Source organism: Calypte anna, chromosome 6 (assembly GCF_003957555.1).
Source record: "Calypte anna isolate BGI_N300 chromosome 6, bCalAnn1_v1.p, whole genome shotgun sequence".
In the NCBI taxonomy this organism is placed as follows: Eukaryota; Metazoa; Chordata; class Aves; order Apodiformes; family Trochilidae; genus Calypte; species Calypte anna.
In genome coordinates this window covers 1,849,454-1,872,971 of record NC_044252.1, presented here as the reverse complement: position 1 = coordinate 1,872,971, position 23,518 = coordinate 1,849,454, and the positions used below count along the sequence as shown (strand labels likewise).

At 36.6% G+C, this 23,518-nt stretch overlaps 1 protein-coding gene across 4 annotated transcripts in view; it reads right to left on the bottom strand.

Moving 5' to 3' along the window:
• ADK (adenosine kinase) overlaps nucleotides 1-23,518 on the bottom strand; it is a 231,355-nt gene that overhangs the window by 190,911 nt on the left and 16,926 nt on the right. For all 4 annotated transcript variants that reach the window (XM_030452818.1, XM_030452820.1, XM_030452819.1 and 1 more), the window contains one exon: nucleotides 11,868-11,921. In XM_030452818.1, the coding sequence (XP_030308678.1) occupies nucleotides 11,868-11,921 (54 nt within the window). The remainder of the gene's footprint in view (nucleotides 1-11,867; nucleotides 11,922-23,518) is intronic.

The following is a 23,518-nucleotide window of genomic DNA, read 5'->3' as shown; positions in this document are numbered from 1 at the left end:
TCTAAATATATACTTTAAAAAAAATAAAAATCATATTCCCTCAAAAATAAAAAGCTCCAATACAATGCTCCCTGTATATTTTAATCCTGCTCATTTCTCCCTCTATTTTATTATTTTCCTTTTCATTCACATTAAGCTACTCTCTTCTATTAATTGGCTGATGTCTTATTTCCTCAGAAAATATTTTATAGTTTCAGGCACCAGAACAGTGACCTCTTCTCATGGTAAACTCCTGTGGTAGAGCAGAAAGAAACTATGAAAGAAAATGAAGTGAAAAAAGTCTGCTGCACAGTAACTGCCATCTGAAACAACCAGTATGACAGGAATAAAGAATAAACTAGTTTTAAAATATTTGCAGGGTGTTCTTCTCAGAGTAATGACAATAGAATGACACAGTTTATTAGTTCAGTGTCCAGCCCTTGAAACAGGCACATCCTTCCAACTTAGGAAAGCCTGTTATAAATTTTATCAACCACTAACACATGTATGTGGACAACTATGATGGCATGGATTTTCTCTTCATTGTGAACTGGGATTTTCATGCACTGGGAGCTTTTACAAAAGCTGATGCTTCCAAACATTCTCATAGCTGCTACTGGGACTATAACCCCAAAATTTATTTTTTCTTTTGAAGAGCGAGAAATCTGTGCTGGCTTGTGCCAACAGAGAGGAATGGTAGGCTTATTTACTGTTGCATACAGACATGTTTCACTGGTGCTGAATGCAGGAAGAGTTAGTTAGCTGAAGAGCTCATCTACTTCAGAAAAGTGAAGTGAGTTCAGAAGCAAATTAGAGCAGTTCACCTCAGCTTTCACGAAGTCTGTAAGACAACTTGTCACATCAGTGAAAAAGCACAGTGTTAGCTACTGCAGATGTGTCTCCTATTTAAATATTCACTTTCAACCTAAAGGACTCAAGACATTTTTGCACTATGGCTGCTTTCCCAAACTACTTTTTTCCCCATAGAGTAGAAAACTGATTCTCTCTCTCAATGTTTTACCACAAGACCTGCATGAACCCTGATGTACTAAATCTAGGACAAGGAGGATGGGAGAAACTGTGTGTATGTTCAGGTTTATTTGTGCAGATACCAGAAATTACTAGCTGAAATTCATTTCTAGCATCTAGTTCCAACCCCAAACCTAGCTGGAACGGGGTGATCTTTAAGGGTCCTTCCAACCCTAGCCATGTTATGATCCTGTGATTCTAATTAATACCCTTAATATATAGGGTATATTAATACCCTATTAATACCCTTATATTCTCATCACTGTCTGCAGCTCTGTTGTTACTCTCCTCACACTCAGAGCCAGCTACATCAGCTGGGGACAAGGCCAGGCCAGGACTCATGTACTGGGGGAAGGGTGCTCGAGATGCTAACTGGCACAGGGACTTTATCTTCATCACCTCCCACACGCTCCTGCACCAGCCTGAATAATGTATATTGGTTTCAGCTGCTCAGCAGAGACACTGGCATCTGCAGCTGCACCAGCTGACTCCTGTGACCAGAAGGTACCACTGAATCCCTTGCAGCAGCTGCACTCCATCTGTGATCACTGGTTTGGGGACAGAAGCTGCAGTGTGTGTCAGTTGCTGTTTTCCACTTCTTGTAGAGAAGGTCATCTGATCACACAGGCAGTGGGGTGTGAGGGCAGGAGACCTTCTCCAGAATAAAGCAGATGGCTGGGTGGTTAAGGCATGCAGCTTCTCAATTTGCAGCAAGTTTCCCAGCAATTTAGAGTCAGCTACATTCCCTGTTTGCTTTGGCCACAAATCCATAAAATTACCACCTTATCTAACAAAAAGCTGCAAGAACAAATCAATTTAAATGTCAGACACCCAAATACAATGACTACTGAGCTATATAAGTATTTAGATCAGAAGATGAGATATTTCCTGGCAAGTCTTCAAAGCTATTCATGATCAGTAAAGAAAGCAAATCAGTTTTACACTAAAACAGAAACTTATCTCCCTGCAAATATAAAACTGCACATCCATACCAGACACACATACTTACACTCCTAAGGAGGGGCTTCTAGTTGTCCTGATAAAATCAGACAGTCAACTGTGATTCCTTCCATCACATTACTGAAATGGCTTACCTCTCCGTATTTTCTGCACACAACAGGCTGTGCCTGCTCATTTTTTGCCCATAATGGTGCATAGGTGCACAGAGCCTTACCCTAACAAATACTTATGCACATTTTCTTAGCATTTGGATTTGCTCTTCCAATCTTGCATGGTTCTGGCTCCCTTGTTTAGAACCATTGCTTTTCTTCCTCATCCCATTCCTACATGTACTGTAACCTATTCAACTCCCTCTTCACTCCTCTTTCTCCATTGTTCAGCTGATTTACGGGATTAGTTCCATGTTGCACTCTGCAAGCTCTCTGCCACTTCATGCTCTCAGAGCAGGTTTGATACAAAGGGAAACTTCTGTAACGAAACAGAACTGCCAAATTTTGTACGCAGGTTTCTCAGAATAGGAAGGCTGATCCATAAAACCTAATCTTCAGAAGTACAGAGAACTGTTCCCTTCATAAATAATGTATATAGACCTTTGATCACTCCAATCTGAAAATGATGACAAACTGCCTTCAACCCATGGTCTCCTGTTTATCAGGAGGCAAAGAAGAAGGATCCACTCCCAACAACAACACAACTAGCAGACATTCCACAAGAGCAATTTGCAACTCTCTGAAGCCACATTAAAAAATTTGGGTTACAAAGAAACACTTCAGGAATTAAGCAAGCTGCATTATTTTGTTGTTGTTTTATGTAGTGTATCCAGAAGACTTCTGAGAGTCAGTGAGCTGAACTCTTTGAAGTATCTAGTTTCCTTTTCTGAATTCATTCATTAAAGGAGAGGAAAAAAAAATGAAATAAAAACCAAAATTCAACCCTGTTTGAATAGGGGTTATTTAGTAGTTTGGCCTTAAAAAAACTAAATCCTAAACATATGAAGTAATAGATGCTGTAAATTTTAAGATTTTTTTTTTATTAGTCTTAGTTCCTAATTAATTAGAGTGTTAACAACAAACTAATTTTTAGTTCTAAAGCATACAACCAGCAACTCTGAAGTGGCAGGAAAATTAAATTCTAAAGATAAATATTTATGATTCCAGCACTACTTCTCAGAATACTGCACTGTCAGCTTTGTGTTTAAAGTGTTTTAATTTGATAACTTAGGAATTCCATACTACACATCAAGGCCACAGCTGGAAAAACCACATCCCATTTTTGGAAATACACTTCATGAAGTACCTAAAACAAGCAGAGGGCAGCCAGAGGAAACGGGTGAAGCTGATCAGAAGTTGAGCTGATCTGAGCTGCAGGAAAATATGTATCCTGCATTCTCCAGCCTCCAGATGAGAAAATGACAGGTTTGAGAACATAAAAACTAAACCAATAGGAAAGGAATAATCTATTCACTGTGTCAGACAACTAATAGAACTGAACTGTATTCAGAAGAGATTATATAGTAAGACTGTACAGTCTTCACATGACATATTATTTCCAAAGACCTTTGGAGGAGGCTAGACAAATATCTGCCAAGAATGACAAAGATGCATCTCTAGCTGGATTAGGGGAATGAAACTAAATGATCTCTTGAGATCTCTTTCTAAAGTTCTCTGAAAGGAAAGGCAATTAATGGACAGCTACTGAATTATTTTCACACAAGCCATTTAATCTGCTCTGATAGATGATCACCTCCTTTAAAATAGCAGAACCCACTATGTTGAGCACTAATTGGTACTCTTGGGGTTAAGCTTCACCCAGAAAAGACTGAATGGACAATAGACACTTAGCTATTCTTTCAGCTGCTGAAAAAATGTACAGGTTATTATATTTCTTTTATTTGGGGCACTTGCATCTGTAAATGAGGATACTTTTAAAGCTGTATTAGTGAAGAGAGTGATGCTGCATTAGCAGCTTAGGAAATTAAGTATCTGATGTGAACATGCTGTTTCTACAATGGTGCAATAAGCAGGACATTGAATTTCTCTGGCAATTCTGTTCTAAACAGTCTCATTGAAAAAGATTTTAAATGAGAAAATTGAAGCAAGGGAAAAATATGTAACATGTTACTCACTGAGAAGCACCCATATGTCCAAGAACAACAGGGTTATACCACAAGGCAGCTCACTACCTGATCACTCAGGAAAAACAGTGGCATTATATGCTGATGAAGTACCTTATATAATTATGAAGAAACCATCAATTACATACTTTATACATTTAAGCAGAACACACACATGCAGGTGCCACCAAACAATGGATTCTATTTTTAAAATTCTACAAGTTCACAAAAGCTTGAAGCTATTTAAAAAAATCAAATGAAAGATGTGTGCGTTTTATTATTAATTTACAGCATGTCTTCTGTTACAGTACATTTTTTTCATTTAAATGCAAAAATATTGAAAGTTAAAAATCTCCAACTATGCCTTGAACTACCAAAAAGAATAAGTATACATTAAACTATGATTTTTTTCCCCATTGGGCAGCTTTTAGATAGTCATGCCCGTGACATGTGTAAGGGACTTCAGAGCACATCATCTCAACCACATCATGCTAAAACAAATGAAAGAAAAAACAAAAACCACAAAACAAAATTGAGTTTAGAGAACAGATAAATTATCATTCTGTGTTGTGCAACTTTGCTTATTATAAAGTAATTTGTTAACACAGTAATCTGAATACTAAATACATTTGTGGTCTGTGTCACAAAAAAACACCAAACACAGAGTATTTGCTTGTTGTACTCAGGTCCATCTTACCTCAAGCTCAAACTGTGCATGCACATGGAATACAATGAAATATGTCTTATTTTGATTGTTTTAAACCAGTCTTTATGTAAGTAGTAAGTCTCCTCACCCAAGGCTCAGAATTATTTAAAAAGAAATAAAAGTATACTTCCAAGTCCTTTAGAGTGGTTAAAAGCTTTAGACATTTTACATCTTTAACTGTAGTCTTCAATTAATTGCCATAAAGGTAGCTACTACATAAAGCACCACCTTGTGGCAAAATCAGTAGTGGCTGCACAACCCTCTTCTGAGGCTTTCAAACATCGACACAGTTGCAACAGCTTTGCTGCGTGTTTCATTATAAGCTGAACAAAAATAGAATTTAAAAATTATTTTCCAATAGACAATTTTCTGAAGATTCTCCTCCACAGATATTACATTTACTAAATGAATGTAATGTCATAAAATCCTCAGGCAGGCATTAATTTTTCTGCATCTAGCGCTGTCTCCAGAGGACTGTGAACAAAATACAACATAGAAGTAGTACAGTAAAAGAATGGAATAAAAAGCTCATGTTAAGGTAAACTCTGATCCTGTCCCTCAGCATATTTCAAGCTGCAAGACACACTACAAGAATTCATTAGTCTGGCAGCTCAAAACCATCCCACAGGGCTATGTTTCCTTACATTCTCTTTCTAAGCATCACTATGACAGATGGTGTATCTTCCAAGTTCGTAAAATGACCAAGTCGAGACTTCCAAATTTCAGAAAAGGCTTATGTGTAGCACAACACAGCATAACACAGGAATTAGTACTCTAAAGATACACTTTGTCTAATTCCAAATCGTGAATTTCCACACAACAGCAATGCAGAAACCTTTCCAGCTTCCGGAATTAAGAAATCCAAGAAGATTTTGCAAGTAAAGTTTCAATCTTCTAGCACCTGCTTTTAGACATTTTATTTATGTGGTTTCCTTATGTCACACACACAAAATATTTTGTAATCTCTATTGGCTTTTAGATCCATCCTTCTCTTTTCCCTCCATTCCACTACTATGGTAGTGTTGCATCAGACAACAGTCTTAGATAAGCAGCTTAAGCTAGAGAACCAAGTTCCCCTGAGGAACATAAACCTTGTTCTTATCTGTCAACCAGAGCTATAATCACAAGGTTTCTTTTATATCAAATAATTACCATATGCATTACATAAGAATGAATCAACACCCATTTCCAAGAGCTACTCAACAACAAGGAATATTTGAAAAAAAGCTTATAAAGCTATGTAGAAATTTTTCTTTAATATACTAGATACACAAAACAACAGAGGCAGAAGGCTTAATTACAATATTGTACTGATAAACAATTTTAAAATATTGACCCAAAATGTTTACCACCTTGTAGAAGTAATCTGCATATTATATATTCCATATCATCCATAGCGGGATGCAAAATGAAATTATAAAAATATAATTAATACTTGCAATTTTTCATTTTAAATTTAAGCAGATGTAAAAACTGCCTTCATTCAAAAAGGAAAACACATTTCTGCTATAATTTAGATTCTTAATTTCTGGGAATTTTACACAGGATGCCTGTTACCAAGAACTTCATGAGCTGATCCTTTAAACAATTTGCACTGGTACTGCATTCAAAACAACTGGATGGTGGGTGGGCAGGCAGAGAACTGAAGTGCAAATAGAAGGAGGAATCTGTAATAGAAATTTTGTAGCTAGGCATAAATCATTCTTCTTGGGTCTGAGTGAAGCCTTGATATATTCCACAGAAATGGTAAAACAATTACAGAGAAATCAAACTGCAATGTGAAGTAATTTCTACAGAGGGAGCCAACTATCCAAGGAACAGGATTAACAAAATGCATTCCAGATCTGTGCAGCCTTCTTCCCAGCCATCCATCTCTTTCATCATTACATTTACATGTTTTCCAGATACACTCAGCACATTACCCAGATTCTGACTGCACAGAACTCCCAAGCATTTTGTGGAAGTTTATTTAAAGAAGTGCTTGATTACATGTCCTAGAACAAACAATATCAATATACAAAAAAAATCTATAGTGCTTTGGGAGATGGTGGCAATTTAAGAGACTGATCATTCTAACTTACTATCTATTCATTACAACCAGTGGTTTAGATGTCTCAATCTGCAGTAATTCTAAAAATATTAATTTTTTTGAACAATGATTATTAATTCCACAGTGGACATTTTTATTGAAATTTTCATACAAAACTCTACACCCTGAGACTGGCCACTGTGATAGCTAAGATGAGGAGGAAATCAAAACAAATCTACACAAAGATGAGAGCTGGTAAGCTCTTAGGCAAAGCTGGGCATCTTCTTATTGCCCTAACAGTTTTCCACACCAATTTCAATGCCAAATCACATTTCATAACTTATGCTAATCCCTTTAGTTGTAATTACAAGTAAAGTATATAAAGTAACTCAACAGCTTTGACAGATGTCTGTGAGAGGTTCATGCATTACCCCAATCATGCAAAACATCTATGTTGCCAGCATATGTTGAGTAGGCTGACAGAAGATTTAAAGCTTAGTATTTCTGATATTTTCTCTCTTCCTCCCACCCCAAACAATTTTCCACCCTACTTTTTAGGTTTTAAGGGGAATGGACTAGATAAAAAGTGGTGTTTTAGAGAAACTACACACTGACAGGATATCATATACCAAAGATGTATGGAAAGATATTTGAAAAGTGCCACTCAAAATAAGCTACACCCTCTAGTGGCACAAAATACTGTAGCTTGGTTCTTTCCAACAGCATTAGACAGATAGTTGCACACCTTTATGTCCCCAAAACATTTGTGCAAATTGGTGATACTACCTTTCTCCCACCTTTGTTATTCTCAGTGCAGAATAACAAACCCACCAGTGAAACAAAAATGATTGCTCATCTGATTCACTACAACATTTGCATGCTTGGTTTGATCATCACTGGTCTGAACTAAGCTGCTGATTTTACATACAAGCAGGCTAAGGAGCCTCCACTCATCCCACTCCCTTCTGAGCTGCAGGACAGTGACCCCCACATTTTGTGCATTCAGGAGGGGTAAATATTTCCAGCTGAATTCTGAAAAGAATGCATATATGCACCAGCTTACAACTTTGGTGCTAACACATTCCTTTAAGATGAAAAAAATCTACACCAACGAAAAGATGTGAGTTTAAAAGGGTACTACAGCTGAAGTGATTTGGAAGCAGGAAAAAAAAAGTTATCATTCATACCTTAGCTCTTAAAATAGAAATTAAGTATGATGCCATGGCTGTAAACCAACTCCAGTCTGCTAGTGGCTGTACTTATCTCTTTAGATAACTAAGATTCAAGGACAACAGGATCAAGTCATGTCAGTGTGTAGCAAGCCCAATTACCTTGGGAGATAAGACATTCATTACTGAACAAAATTTACATTTTTATGAAGAACAGCTTGGAGGAAGTGATCTCTCAGAGACTGGAGGACATCTGACAGAGAAATCATTGAGATAATACTAAATGAAGAAGGCCAAAAAAGTTGTCCTTACTACATAAGTCAAGTAAAAAGCTGCTGACATTTCAAAAGCTGGAAGAATAAAATGTATTTTAGGCAGAGTGATTTTGGCACTGTACAGGAACACAGAGAGTCTTTATTTGGCTTAAAAACATTGGGACAGGTTCAGGAGAACACCTTATTTATAAGGGCACAGAACCTAAGGACAAGTTGACAATCAAATCAGCAACAACTACCCTAGTGATAAATTGCCTTGCAGCATTCCTAAAACTGGCATTTCTTTTAAAAGTGAAAGCCCACCTAAATGTCAGTAAAGGGTAGTTAAGTATTTAACAACTCAGTATAAGTCAAATCAGAGAATTTAGATGAAAGGACTGGAAGTGCTCTGAGGTTCAACACTGCTTAGTATGTTCTGTACCATACAGTTAACATAAGAAGAGCACAAAGCATATTAGCAAAGTCCCAAAGACCTCTTCCTGAAACAATGTGACACTGACCTACTAGAGTCTTTTCCTGGTCAAGTATCCAGTGACACCCAAGATGCCAAGGTCAACGGCAAAAGTGTGTTCAAACTCTTTCATTATAATCAACAGCATCTAAATCATGCTGCAGTGGAGCTGGAGCTACTGTAGTGGTAACAAAGAAAAACCAAAGAAAGGTTTCTGTTGCACCTGATCGATGGCAAGCTTCAGTGTTACTAATTTATTTTTTTATAATTTCACTATAGTTAAAGAAGTTCAACACTTCATTTTAGAAGTGACTATGCTATAAAAAATATCAATAGCTAATATGCAACAAAGTAATAGGCAAAATGCTTACAATAAAAACAGGATTTAAGTGTGTTTAAACTACCTCAAAATAAATACCTCACATCAAAAGGTTCCAATTAATCAGTATCTATTGTGCAAATAAAGCTTGTGTACAGGGTACAACCTGTACTCTCCAAAATACTGTAAATGACCTATATGTCATTTAACTTCTATTTAACCCCTCAGAGTGCTATGGTTTCTATTACTTCTCACATTTTTAAAAATGGTTTAACATATTTAATAGGTTAATCATAATTATGCTGCCCACAAGTGCTCTGTCGTTAGAGAGAGTGCTCTACATAAAACCAATCTTATCTACAGATCAAAGGCAACTGCTGCTGCTTGTCTTTTGCCTGGAGCTCAAGCAGTTTTAATGTCCCAGATACACTACCACAGTGTATAAATGTAAGTTAAATGGCTTCTCCCATCCTCTGAAAGAAGACAGAAATTTTATTTGGCTAGTAATTAAATCACTAAGGCTTTTAACAAATAATTCTTTTCCTAAAGGAATTAAATCTTCATTTCCAGAATACAGTTTTACTGTTTGAAATCTATGACCTTACTGAGAAATCTATGACCTTACTGAGAAATATCCAAACTTTTAACGGGGGAAAAATCTGAGACATTAATTCACCTAAAGCAATTAGCTCATCTCACACATGGATAAACTGCTTAAGTCTTTTGGGAGTACTATGAAATAATGCAAAGTAATACATGGCACGAGCCAAAAGTTTAAAAGAAAAAAGAAAAAAAAGCACAAAGCAGATGCACAAAAAAGGGACAAAGTTTCCCCATGAAAGGCAGAAATGTGAATGTAATCCTAAAAATCTATCTTCTTTGGAAATACAACTTTTATATAAACATTCCATTAATCATCATGGAGAAGACACTCAAAATTATGTAAGGGCTGACAAGTGAAGCATTTTCTACAGTCTTTTGTACCAACTACCTACCTGCAAAAAAAGCCATTACATAATAGAGATTAAAGGGGTGGCAAAGTGACATTCACAGCAAAGGTTTTTCAGGCAGCTCATGGAGAACCAGTAAGGTTTGAGGCAATAAAAAAACTGGAGTTCACACACTGAGTTTGTGGCTCTTCAGCCAGTGGTACTAACATACAAGAATTAAAAACAACAGTAACAAGGGACAATTACTTTACCTAAGGAAGAGCTTTAAGAACGAGTATTTTTGGACAAAATTCTGAAATAAAACTTATTATACTTTTGCCTTTATGTAACCCACATGTTTACACATAAAGCAAGCAGGACTGCTCCAGTTGTGCCATCTTTTATTTAATATTTTTCTCCCATTTAATATGTGAACTCCTGACTGAGCTAATCAGTCATCACAGAAAGCCCCCTTCACTATCAAAATGTGTATACAGTTCAAAAGTCAGTAACTCAGAGAACTCCAGAATCTACTTTAAAATCTACCTTAACTGGGGAGGAAAAAGAAAAACCCCATGAAAAGCCAGACGTTTCCAAACCAGGAATACAAACTCAGAAGCCCCCTCCCACGTATCTAGATGATAAGCACACAATATCTACCCATCTCTCTATTTGGCATTTCCCAAACATATTTACACATGCTTATGCACAGTACCCAGTATTTTCTTTCATCTTAATTGTTGAGCTTTTGTATATTAGTGTATAGTATACCAAAACTAAAAAATAAAAAAAATATTATGCTTGAACATGGAAGACTGCTTAAAATCAGAATAAATTTGAACTTCAAGCTTCTTTGGTTTGGGCGTGTCTTTAGTGAAAGAGCAAAGTGACTGAATATGCTGTCACTGTAACATTTGACTAAGCTTCCTATGACTAAAGGATGATGCACTCAACCATGGATCATATTTCTTCCCCAGGAATTAAGAGTTTTTATGCTACAAAATCAGATTAGCCAAACCAAGTAAAATTTCCATAGAACTGACAGAGCTCTAGCAGCTCTTACAACTCTCTACAACTACCTACAACTACCTGAAAGGAGGGTGTAGCCAGGTGGGGATTGGGCTCTTTTACCAAACGACTTTCAACAAGACAAGAGGGCATGGACTTAAGTTGTGCCAGGGGAAGTTTAGGTTAGATATTAGAAAGAATTTCTTTACGGAAGGAGTGATCCGTCATTGGAATGGGCTGCCCAGGGAAGTGGTGGATTCTCCGTCCCTGGAGATATTTAAAAAAAGACTGGATGTGGCACTCAGTGCCATGGTCTAGCAACCGCAACGGTGGTTCAAGGGTTGGACTCGATGATCTCTGAGGTCCCTTCCAACCCAGCCAATTCTATGATTCTATGATTCTATGATAAATAGATTCCAGACCACAGCACTAAACTGTGATGAGAATTCGTGAAGGTGAGAATGGCCATGATATCACATGAGGATGTAAATTAATGAGTCAACATTGAACCTGGAAAAAAATAATCTTCCTTTTCATTTCTGCCAGACACAAGCATTTCATTTAAATGCAAACACACAGCAAGCAGGCAGAGGCTGTTAGTGTACCCACTATCACACATAAAACTAGGATGAACACAGACATTTAAATTGCACAGGTGCCAGATGCAGTTTAGAAATAAATTTTTAAAACAAATGAGTGAAACAAAAAAAACAACTTTTTGATCATGTTTTGACAATCAGTTTTCAGACAAGTTGTGTTATTTGCAGCAGACAATACTAAAGAGCAGGAGCAAATCATAAAAAAAATAAAAGTTCTGTTTCAAAACATTAATAACATTTGTATGTACACAGAAAAGCAAATACAGATAGCATGCATGTATATCACCATAAAATAGCTTACAGTTCTTTGTGCTTCTCCTCTGCCAAAATTTGGTCATTTGGCTTCAGCCCATACCTTGAAAAAAAAAAAAAAAACAAACAAAAAAAAGGAAATCAGAAAGCAGTTACTCTTTTGAGAATATAGCCATAAAATATTTTTATTCAAATTGCCAAACTATTAAACTATGTAATATTTGTTGATACAGGTACCTCAGGTACTGCAAAGACAGCAGCAAACTTTTTTTTTAAAAATAGCACGTTGACTAAACTAAACATCACACAAAACTTTTGATTTATATCAAATGATTTCAGATACTTTGGCTCGCTATATACCCAAAACCACTGCACTTCATACTATAAACTGCACATTGATCTTCAAATTTGAACCGACACAGGAATACAGACAATGTGAAATTAGCTGTGGCATTTCCTCAAGTGCAAACTATTATAATCAGTACCAAAAAATTAAATAGAAAAAAAACCTGTATTTTAACAGCCTATTTGGGAAAATTTCTGCAGAAAATACAGGTAACCTCTGATGAAAGTAAGAGCTTGAGAGAAAGAAACTTTCTTTGCTAGTTTAACCTAATAGGCAATTTAAGAGAATAGATTCCTTACACTATCTGAATCAGAGGGGAAAAGGAACCCATCACAGACTACTGCTAGCCATGCTACAGGTTGCACTGTCATTCACTTAGAAAAACCTTTTAAGATGTGACCTCACTTCTTTTCTGCCTCTGATCAAAATCTTTTTCAATCTCAAAATATTCCACAAATCTACCTGCTATAATTATCTGTGGGGTTTGTTTTTTTGTTTTGGGGGGTACTTTGGGGGGTGTTTTTTGCTGTTGTTTCCGTTTGGGGCTTTTTTTATTGATTAGTTTGTAGGACAGTCTTTTATAATGCAAGTAGCTGAAAGTTAAATGTCCATTTGATAATTCTGCAAATAGCTAACTGCTCACACTGCAGAAGGTTGCCACTGTCTCTTTGCCCTGTTTTTGTTCCTTGCTCCACTCAACTGCAGGACCATAAATTACTCCTCCTGAGGAAAGACTTTGGTCGCCAACCAACTCCAATCAAGCTACTTCGCAAACTTTTTTTTTTTTCCTCAAATAAATAGATAAAATGTACGTTCTCTTTTCCTTATAGCATTTCCTGATGATAGTTTCTGAAACTTTTTTCCAGCATCCATTTAAAATGCAAGCATTGACCCCAACCACATTCTCAGGCTCACTAGTGCTGCATTCAAACATACAAGACACGACTGACTGACCCATTTTTCTTGTTTACATATGCAGGGACTGCCTTAGGTTATTTGCCACAGTATCACACTGACTTGCATCCTTCTATCCACTTTGCTGCTAAATCCTTCATGGAGTCACTTCTAATGCAGTGCAGTCCATCCACTTTCTTCTTCTAAATGCAGGGATTTTACTGACTCTTACAGTAAGCAGACTATGCTGTAGCACACTGTTCAATTACAGATTCAGGTCACTTGGTTTAATTGCAGTCTTGACAGTTTACCACCCTGCCAGTCTCTAAGCCACAAATTTTACATGTTGTAATCTCACAAATTTATGTCTGTTTTCTCTGGTGAACAGTGCTAAAGGACCTTTCCTTTAATGAAAAAAGCTCTAGTCAAATATCAGTATTTTCATAATGTTTCTATACCTCTCTGGTATATGCATTTCTCCTGTATTAATGAGCATTTTATTGATAACAAATGCTATTAATATTTTTGTATCAGAAAATGCAAAGAGCTACCAGGAAAATTCTAAAAGGAACAGCTTTCAGAAGTCAAAAGACACTAACTCTTCTTATGCAACTTGCAATCTAAAATTAAATCAGGTCATTTGTTAAAAGGATCTGCCTGTCACAGACAGAAATATTCTTGACTAATACACAATCCATTTTGTAAATGGAGATAATTCTGAACATTAGAAGATATACCTGCATGAAATCACAACCATTCTTCATTACATTAAAAATAAGTGCATCTTTTCTCCAAACAGAAATCAATGTCAGCTATAACTAGATACAACTTTATCTGCTTAGGACACAGAAGTATTATCACATTCCAGCTTTTTAAAGCTTCCAGATTCTTTGTTCTTCCACTTTAAAAACCAAAACAAAACGAAATCATTTAATCCCTAGTTAGAGGAAAAAAAAAACCAAAGAAAACCCTTCATTACTTACTCAGACTAGCAAGTCAGCTACAACAGAAACCGTGCAACAAAATGGGAATGCTCTTTTAACAGATTTGTTATTTTTGCCTGGAGTATGTTACTGACATACCACAGAGAGACACAGGAGGGACACAGTTGCTACTCCTGAGGTCTCCAGAATGGGTCCTTTAGTGAACCTTGGCTTACCTAATAATTTTCACCATCACCCCCTCCTTTCACCAAGAAAACTACATTTTTCAAATATTCTTTCTTGATCCCTGAGGATACTTTGATAGCAAATTGTCAAAGAAAATGTCTCAAAAAGGGACGTGCTTGTAGAGCTCTAACTTTCATAAGTACTTTTTGCATGAAGGTAGGATGCCTATTGTATTTCATACACAGCTGCTGAGGTATTCAATAAATTTAAATGTGCAACTAGCCTAGTGAACAGCTTATGTAATATTTCCCAACATATGTTTTGTAGGCAAGATTTATAAGCACCAGTTGGCTCTTCCTCACTGATGAACGTTAGAAAAGGAAGAATTTCTTTAAAAAGCATTTTAGGAGCCAAGGACACCAAATACAAAGTTGATGCTAAAGATAAGCTGTTGGAAAACGTAAAGTTAGGACATTTAAAACCAACCAAGCTACCAGATCAACATACTGTACACGGGTTATACATTTAAACACCTGGTTTTAAACTAGCAGGAAGAAGCAAAACAAATGTGCTAGGGAAGCAGGCAAAAGGACAGAAGGAACCACAACTTCACTTTTTTCTATTTTCTGCCTGGGGAAATTCAAGTCATCTGAGCACATTAAATAATGATTATTATTTTCAACTGTCTTGTACCAAAGTGTTATACGGTTTCAAAATGTTAATAGCCTCTTCATCACTGCTCAGTATCCTATTTCAAAAAAGGGACCCAAGAATCAAAAAAAAAAACAAACGTCTACAGCAAGGTTGAAGGTAATAGTCAAAAGAACCAATAGTCAAAAGAACCAATAGTCAAAAGAGCCAATGTTCATGCCACTCCCTTCAAAATGGCAGCTGCACACAATCGTGAAGGCAGACAAAGTGTCCCAGCTGCATCAACTATCACACTGCACAGCTGCATATTTCCACCAAACTGGTGCAGCTGCCTGCCCAGATACACACACCCCAGCCTCTGAGAATCACAGCTGCTGCCTTCTGACAGCCCAAGAGGCTGATTGTACCTTGGGCAAAACTTCCACTTCTGGAAGACAGCAGCTTTCTCCCTAAACTCAATTCCTTTCGGAATTTCTTAAGCCACAATGTTCTTGGTCCAACCTCTAGATGTAATTGTATCACAGTCACTCCAACATATACTATCCTGATCAAAGCTTGAGTGAACAGATAGGACCTAACAGACATAAATATTCTACCATCCATCCTCTAGTCACAGTTTAAATGAGAAGTTCCACACTGCTTTACATTACTCTTCAGCTTTGAAATATATATTTTTTTAAAACCAGTATTTTTTCCAACCTGGTTACAAAAGGGTACATATAGGCATTTACTTCACCAGGACAATGAGGAGGCTAATACGTTTCATCAAGAAACAGAGACCCAAGTCCAATTCACACTCTGAAAAAGCACCACTTTGCCTTTTGACTATGATGGGGCACAGTAACACTAACTTTGCCTGCTAGGCAAAGTGATTTGAATGTCTCACATATAGGCCCTAATTCCAGAGCTTAGAAACATTAACTGGGGATAACATTAACATAAACTGGGGATATATTTCCATTAAGAAATCTTGAAATAACTGAAATGTAATTATCAAGGATGTTTTCAACTTCCCAGGACAAAGCTTCCCTGAACATTTTTTTTTCCCCATTTGCTTACTGTAACCAATAACTAAACCAGAGCTGAGATTTGAACTTGTCATTTTCTTCCTCCTAATTGTTATATTATGTAAAAAAAATGCCTAGACCACTTGGCATAGTTTTAGTGTGTATAGCAGCTCAAGGTGCAACTCTGTTCACATAATCACATTCTATGTGATTACAACACTATAAAAAACAAATAATGAAGGCATGTGTATGTATATATAGCTTTCACCTAAGAAGTTTATCTCAATTTCAGTTTCTGCAGAAATGTAACATTTTTCTTAAATGTCTGATTTTTATTTTAAGCATTCAAGAACTTGTACATGCATCTATGACTTGTGCAATGCATTTTAAAGATCTTTCTGAAATAGTAATCCTACAATTCAAAATGTTTGGGGTTTTGTTTTTTATTTCCCAGTTCCTAATATGAGGAAGTATGAAAATTAATTTGCATGGACTGGAGTCATTATTTTTACAGTAATGCTGTTAATGTAACAAACAGTCATAAGGCATGGTTCACTCCAGGCAGCATCCAGTTTTACAAAGCCTTAACCAAATTAAAAAGAAAACACAGCCTACACTAAATATGTACTGCTGGAAAACTCCAAATGAATGTCAAGTTCAGACCTGTTCTGTGAACAGGATTTTCCTGAAAAGCTGGTAAATTCACCTGTCCTAAGGCTCAAAATGAAAACCGGTGATGAGCAAGCAGGTTTAAAATTGAAAATAATTTTCATAGCTTCAAAATTAATTCACCTTTCAAAACTTCTGATTTGAATCCATCAAAACACAAACTTAAATAGAAAAAACAGCTAAAAATTTCAGAGATATCAGACTAAAACTCAGCTCAGACATTCACTCTGCTGCTTTGGGCAGAAGAGCCAAGAAAAAAACCTCTCCATCATGCAGGCTAACCAGAGACAATAAGGTACATAAAACTTTATACATATCAAAGTAATATTTTCATTTACGTTTTCAAGAAAACTTGTGAAGGAACAAGATGCTAGAGATAAAAGAATTTTATTGCATCAACTATCAATGTAAGCAGTCAGCATTAAAAAAAAAAAGTGAAAACTATCTCAAGTAATAGAAAGTTGCAATAGTAAAGCACCCTAGAAGTTCCAAACATCTATCTGTGCAGACTTCCCTCTGCCTTGTTTGATGTCCAAATAAAAATGAACTTTCTGCCACAGGACAGAGCATGCTCCCCTTTTAAAGCACCTGGGCTTTGCTATTCTGGAAGCTTACTATACTTGCCAAGCTTTCCTGCAGTTACCATTTTAACTATTTCCCAGACTGATTAAAAATGAAATGTATGACAGGTAGATTCCCAACATATTCTTTGGACTCTTCAGAAGAGTCATAAAAAAAGGGAACAGAGTGCAAATCCTCAGTCAGAAACCTACAGCATGTTAGTTGTATTTAATAGACAAGTAGAATTTGTGTCATATTACCCTATGCTTCATCAATAAAAGACAAGACTTTTTCAAGACAGAGCTCTGCAGAAGCCTGTTTCAACAAAGCCATTAAGAAACCTAAAGGACTACAGTAAAGTCTTCCTGTATTCTGGATTCATCTAAATAAGTTTCCAGAAGAATGATTCAGCAATTATGTTGCTTCAACTTTCAAGTGATGTTAAGGCTACTCTCACTCTTCTAAAAAAAGAAACTCAGCTCTTTCAGCTGTTTTTTTCTCAATTATTAATCTTGTAAAAACTAGGACAACCAGCCCGTGGGACACTGGTGCTCATGTGTCCTTTTTCAGACTGTATTGACTGCTTTCTACCAAATGCATTTAATACATCCCACAAGATCTTTCAGGTCAGAAATACAGCCATGTGTGAACTGCTGTAACAGCGCATCCTCATGAGCATTTACAGACTAATGCACAAAAAAAGCTTAATAAAAGCCTCCAAAATATTTCTAGCACATCAGATTCAGGAGGGATGGGTGTAGAAGGTCAGCCTGTTTCTCAACTTCCATCTGCAATTTATCAGATAGAATGAGTAATGCTGCTATAACTCTGTAACTGCCCGGGCCAGAAGAAAAGGAGTTCAAAAGGCAGTAAGTGAACTGCTTTTCCTACACTGGTAGGAAAAGGATGGATTTCTCCATTTTTCTCAAGGCTACAGTTGCCTAAAAGTTTCATTTAAGTCTCAGGTAGCCTGAACCTTCTTATTAGCCTGGTAATCTTTTTCATGTACACAAACACAGAGCATAAGTACAATGACTTGTGTTTGTTCGGATCATTACTTTAAGTTTGCTAAGTCAGATTCTAGTGGCTGTGCATTTTCTAAAACTAGACAAAAACAAAAAACCACAACCCAGACAACACCTTATGTATAAATTCAGCAGACAAATCCATCACTCACCAGAAACGACCAGCTAAACTGAAGTTTAAAGGTTTTGTGTAACTGGTACATACATAAAACCTAGTCCAAATATTTAAGACCTTTTTTTTCCCCGATTTAAAAAAATACCAAAAACAAACAGTAAAGGGCTTTGATTCACATCCTGAAAGTCTCAGTCTCTTGCCTGACAAGCACTGGCTTTATTCTGCCAGCTTAGTAATTTGCTTTTTTATTTTTTCCATAAATCCCTCTGTTGCCTTGCTGTAGTCTCCCAGCTTCAACATGTGGTAGGCACCACACTCTCCACTCACTCAAAATTTTTCTCCCTTATTCCATAGCAGGGCAGCTGGTCCCATCCACATTTTCACACTCTGTCTTGGCCACAACTTGACAGCAAATCAAGGACCTTTCGAACATTAATTCCTGGCTTTAGTGACAGCTGCTCATCATTCATTGTAACTCTAGGATGACTCTGTACAGGTCTGACAATATAAGAAAAATTTGAGTAGATGCTGCTTTGCTGCCAAATACAAAATGCAAGCCCAGAGTCTCTTCCTTGAAAAATCCAAAGATTGAAGATGGATTGTACCACAATATAATCCCAAAGAAGACCAGAAAAATCTGAGTTCCACAACTCACCTATATAAAGAGAAGAAACTGCCTAAAAGACTTCAGACATTTCATTCTGGAAAGTATTAGTGCTGTGAGAGAATGTACACTTCACATTGACTTTAATACAGACCCAACACTATGTGACACATATCTGAGTGATCCAGAGTTAAGTACAGTAGCTATGGATGAAATCCAGAGATGACAGGAGACTGGCAAGGGTATGTAGTGACAACAGAACCTTCTAGCAGACTCTAAGATGAAGCCATTCAAACACAGGAACTTCAAAATATAGAAAGATGCAGAGCACCAAAACCCAAAAGTAAGCAAAAAAAATTCAATAGTGTGAGCATTCAGTAAAAGTGTGAGTCAGCCTTACTAAAAATTTTATCCCTTTCCATTTTTAAACAGAAAAACATGCAGCCAATACATCTACCTTGGGAAGAACTGTAGGCAGGAGTAAAGCAGGCATAGATGGTAATGGGAAAGAAAAAAAAATAGCAACAGAAGGTTAAGATGCTTCTACCTGAAGAATGTTGAAAATCAATCACTTGAAATTTCTGGGTGAAAGGGATCCCAAAAGTATTAGCAGAAAGACTTTTTTACCACAATATCTATCACGAAAATAAAAGATGGATTTAAATTTCAACATAGAATTATCTTAAAATTACACTCCTGAAATCTAAAAGAAAATAAATGCAGTTATTGATATCATAAATTATAAGCACTTTGTTTCCCCAATTTTTTGCATGGATATGATCACTAATTTAAATATAAACACTACTAGTCAAGTTTTTCTGGTGATTTACAGTTTGCTGGTTTTTTCCTCCCCTCTCAATGTCTTCCTACTTTGCAAGCTATTCAGTGTAGTAGGATAGACTCCCCACTGATAATATGGTTGAAAATCAGGACTTTAATCAGCTACTAATATTGTAAGACAGATTTAAAGAGCTTTTGAAATTGAAGTCAAAACAATAATAGGTTTAAATGATTAAAAGAGATTAAGAAAGCCAGGAAAGTTCAAAGCCTGTTAATCACCAGACTGCAGAAAACTATGACCATTTAATAGCGCTGGCCCTATCACTCTGGCCCATATATTAATGGCCTTGTCAAAACACTTTTATGAACTATAAACTAGTGAACTATAAAATTTAAGACCTCTAAGCATTTCCAGCATAGAGCTGAAGAAAAATGTGCTTCTTTCAGTAATAATTTTTAAAATATCTGACTGCATGCACCTTTTAAAAAGCTATACACACTCTGCACATTTTTTTGGAAATTGGTACTCAATTCTCTGCTCATTACACCAGTAGAAATATACTTAGTCAACATTTAGTAATTTCATCAAGAAAAAAAATATTAATTGCATTTGTGCAGAACTATATGCAATTCTGCTTACAGACTGAGCTCTTTAATGTACTCTTTTAATATTATTTCTTTGAGCCTTCAATATCTAAACCATTTCTTTAGTCATACCAGTCATTTTGCATTTTCTTCTCTTCCAAAATCATAACCTTTACATACCATTTTTTTCCAACCAAAAATAACATTAGTTGGTCACTGAATTTGATTATAAACACAAACCAGCTATTTTACATCTTGAATTAGTTTCACTTGCAGATGAGCTTACCAAAGAAAACCCCAACAAAAACGACATGTACATAACCCACACAGTAACACTGAGTGTCCCTGCTCTCTTCCTAGTTATCCCCAATTATTTGCTATTAACACTTTGTAATTTCCTATTCAGATCAACTTGTACCAGTTCTACAACAGACCCTGTCAGCAATTCTACTGAAAATGCACATATACCTCACATCTGCATGAAGAGCTCTGCCTTGAGATGGAAATTGTAACAAAACATTACTTGGGAAAGGCAGAGTATTGTGGTTGTGGACACAACCTCAAGATACTCCTACCTAGATTTATAGATTATTCCAATTATTTCTTCTAAATAAAACCTCTCTAAATGCCATATATGAACAGCACTGCAAGGTACTCAACAGCTTCTTTATGCTTGAAAACGAATCCTTCATCATTTCCCCAAAGGAGAAGGCAGTCTTAAAAAAACAATGTGCTTTTGGTGTCTGGATGAAGTAGGCTCTAGTGCTACAAAATACAGGTTACTACTTAGTCCCAACTCTAGATCTGTCCTGTCTCTCTCTCTCTAAAAACAACAATAATAAAAAAACCCCAGGATTTCTAAATTGCACTTATTTTAGTACCTCTAGTACAAAGAAAGGAATGCCACATCAATAAAAGTCAATTAAGACACAGCAAAAGGCAATTACTCTCCAGTGTAGAGCTCATAAACCACAAAGTCAGCTCACAATATTACTTTCAAGTAATAAAATCATCCCAAAGGACAATACTGGAAGTGCTGAGGCTGTATGGAATCTTGATGGATAGTAAATACTTTATGGTCTTAGAAATACTTAGAACTGACCTATTCATCATTCATGGGGACACAGAGAAAAAGACTGGTGTATCATTTTTTATGCAAACGGCACTGTTCCATTTAGGAATCAGGGAAATTAATGGCAAGTCTCACATCCAACTTCAATTTTTTTCCTAGTTATTAAAAAATATATATAGTTTTAAGAAGTATTCCATTTTCTTGTTACACAATTTCATGGATGTGTTTGTGTCAGGCCAGGCTAAACATCAATTCCATACTTCATTTACAACCTAAATGAGTCTTTGGGCTGTCTAAAAGCCTGACCTCTTTTATCTGCCTCTGAGCATTTTGTTCATCTTATAGACACTTAAAATGGGAATTGTCAGGGAGCTCATCTGCCTTGATTTACCTTCTCTAAAGGTGGTTTTTGATGCTGACAGATTAGACAGCAAGCTGTAGACAAGTGTTGCAGCTTCTGTGCAATTCCAGCCATGCTGATAGAACTTAGCCAGGTCACTAAAGGCCATTAAATTCACTGGGGAAAAAAGTTGCATATGGAAAATGGTGGAGAAGGTTTCCTTACTGCACTGAAAATCATCCTTAAAAACAAAGGATCTATAGCAAGATGGAAATTCAGGAATGAGCTCTTCAGAGATAAACTCCCTGCTTCTAGAAGCAATTACTGCTTCAGGGAAGAACGGTTCCTCCCTTTTCCCTCTAGCCATAGCCACTGTTTTGTATCCAAACCCTTCACCCACAGTGGCAGCTGCAACATCAAGCCCAAGGTTCTGGCAGAGGAAAAATAGAGGAGGTATTTGGACAGTTCCTGTCATTTATGACCCAAAAAGAGCTTCCCGCTTTCCCTGAATAACAGTTTTGTCCCAGAGCTGGATGTAGAAAAAGGTGCTTTGAGCATTTCTAATTTTGAGAGTCAATAAAAATTTGAATTTCAAAATATCCTCCTATGTTGTGAAGTTGCCAGGCTTTTTTCATTACCTTTTTACCCTAATTTACATATAAAACATGAAATACCACACTTTTACACCTCAGATATTCTTAGCGAAGGCAGGAACTTGTGGTTGGTGCTTTCAAAACACTAAAGACAGGGATTTTGCACAGGCTAAATTTTGCAAAGTTGGCAACATTAGTTTTGGGTTGTTTCTTCTTCCTTAAGTAAAGGTGATAGCTAATGTGATATCCCAAACTCTGAGCATGCAGAATTACACTCCAGATTAAGAGTATTACAGACAATGAGATTGAAATCACATCTAATCAACGTACACATCCAAACATTTAACATAACACAGACCAAACAACAGTTGTATTCTGTTTAGTACTTCAGTTGGTCTTAGTACTAACATCAAAAACACAATTCAAAACCAAAATAGCTGCAGTGAAATACACTGGGACACACTCTTGGCAAAAGTTACAGCTATCAGATCTGGAGGAATGATTGTGAAATGAAAGATCTTTGTCCCCAGCTCTGAATTTATTTGGGAACAGCAGGCTCCACAACATTCTGAAGTTTAAAACATAAACTGTGTTCCCAGTAACTTGGAGTATTAATGGTTCTGCTCTGACAAAAACAAAATAACACTCACCAGCTGGTTTAACCTTCTCCAGTGCCTGACTCAAGAAAAACAGGAACACCAGTAATTAAGAGGAAGACAGGCTGCCTCCACCCTCTCCCTGTGGCCACAGCAGAGACCACAGGTCCAGAGATCCAGAAAGGAAAAGGACAAGAAGACACAAAGCACAGAGCAGGTCTGGCCATGGTTATGTGGCACAGAGGACAAGCAGAGGACCTGGGACCAACAGCAGCAAGAGCAACTCATAACTTAGGTGACAATTAACAGGAAGACTGGCATGGTATTTGCACACTGTGCAAGGATGGCCTGATGAAACAGCACGTTATAAAAAGAAAAGCTAAAGATTGGAATTTGAATTCCAAAGAGAAGAACACAATCCCTTTCATGTTGATACAGGTAACTTGGGAAGAGAAGCTACTGAGACTAAAAACTGCCCAACTTAAATGCAGCAAAACCAATCAATTGGAATGAGCATCATCATTTACATAAATATCCAATTTTTTTAAGAACTGGAGTCTTTAAAAATCTGGAGGTATTACAAGCTCTTAAAAATGCCGTAATTAAACAGTTGTCTTTACTAAGAGATTACAAACCAATTTAACCTACAGGAAAAAAACTGAGGATATGACAAATTATTGCAAATTTTGACTGGACTTTTGGACTCTCAAATTCACAAGGGATCAAGCTTTCTCATTATATATACTAGAAAAA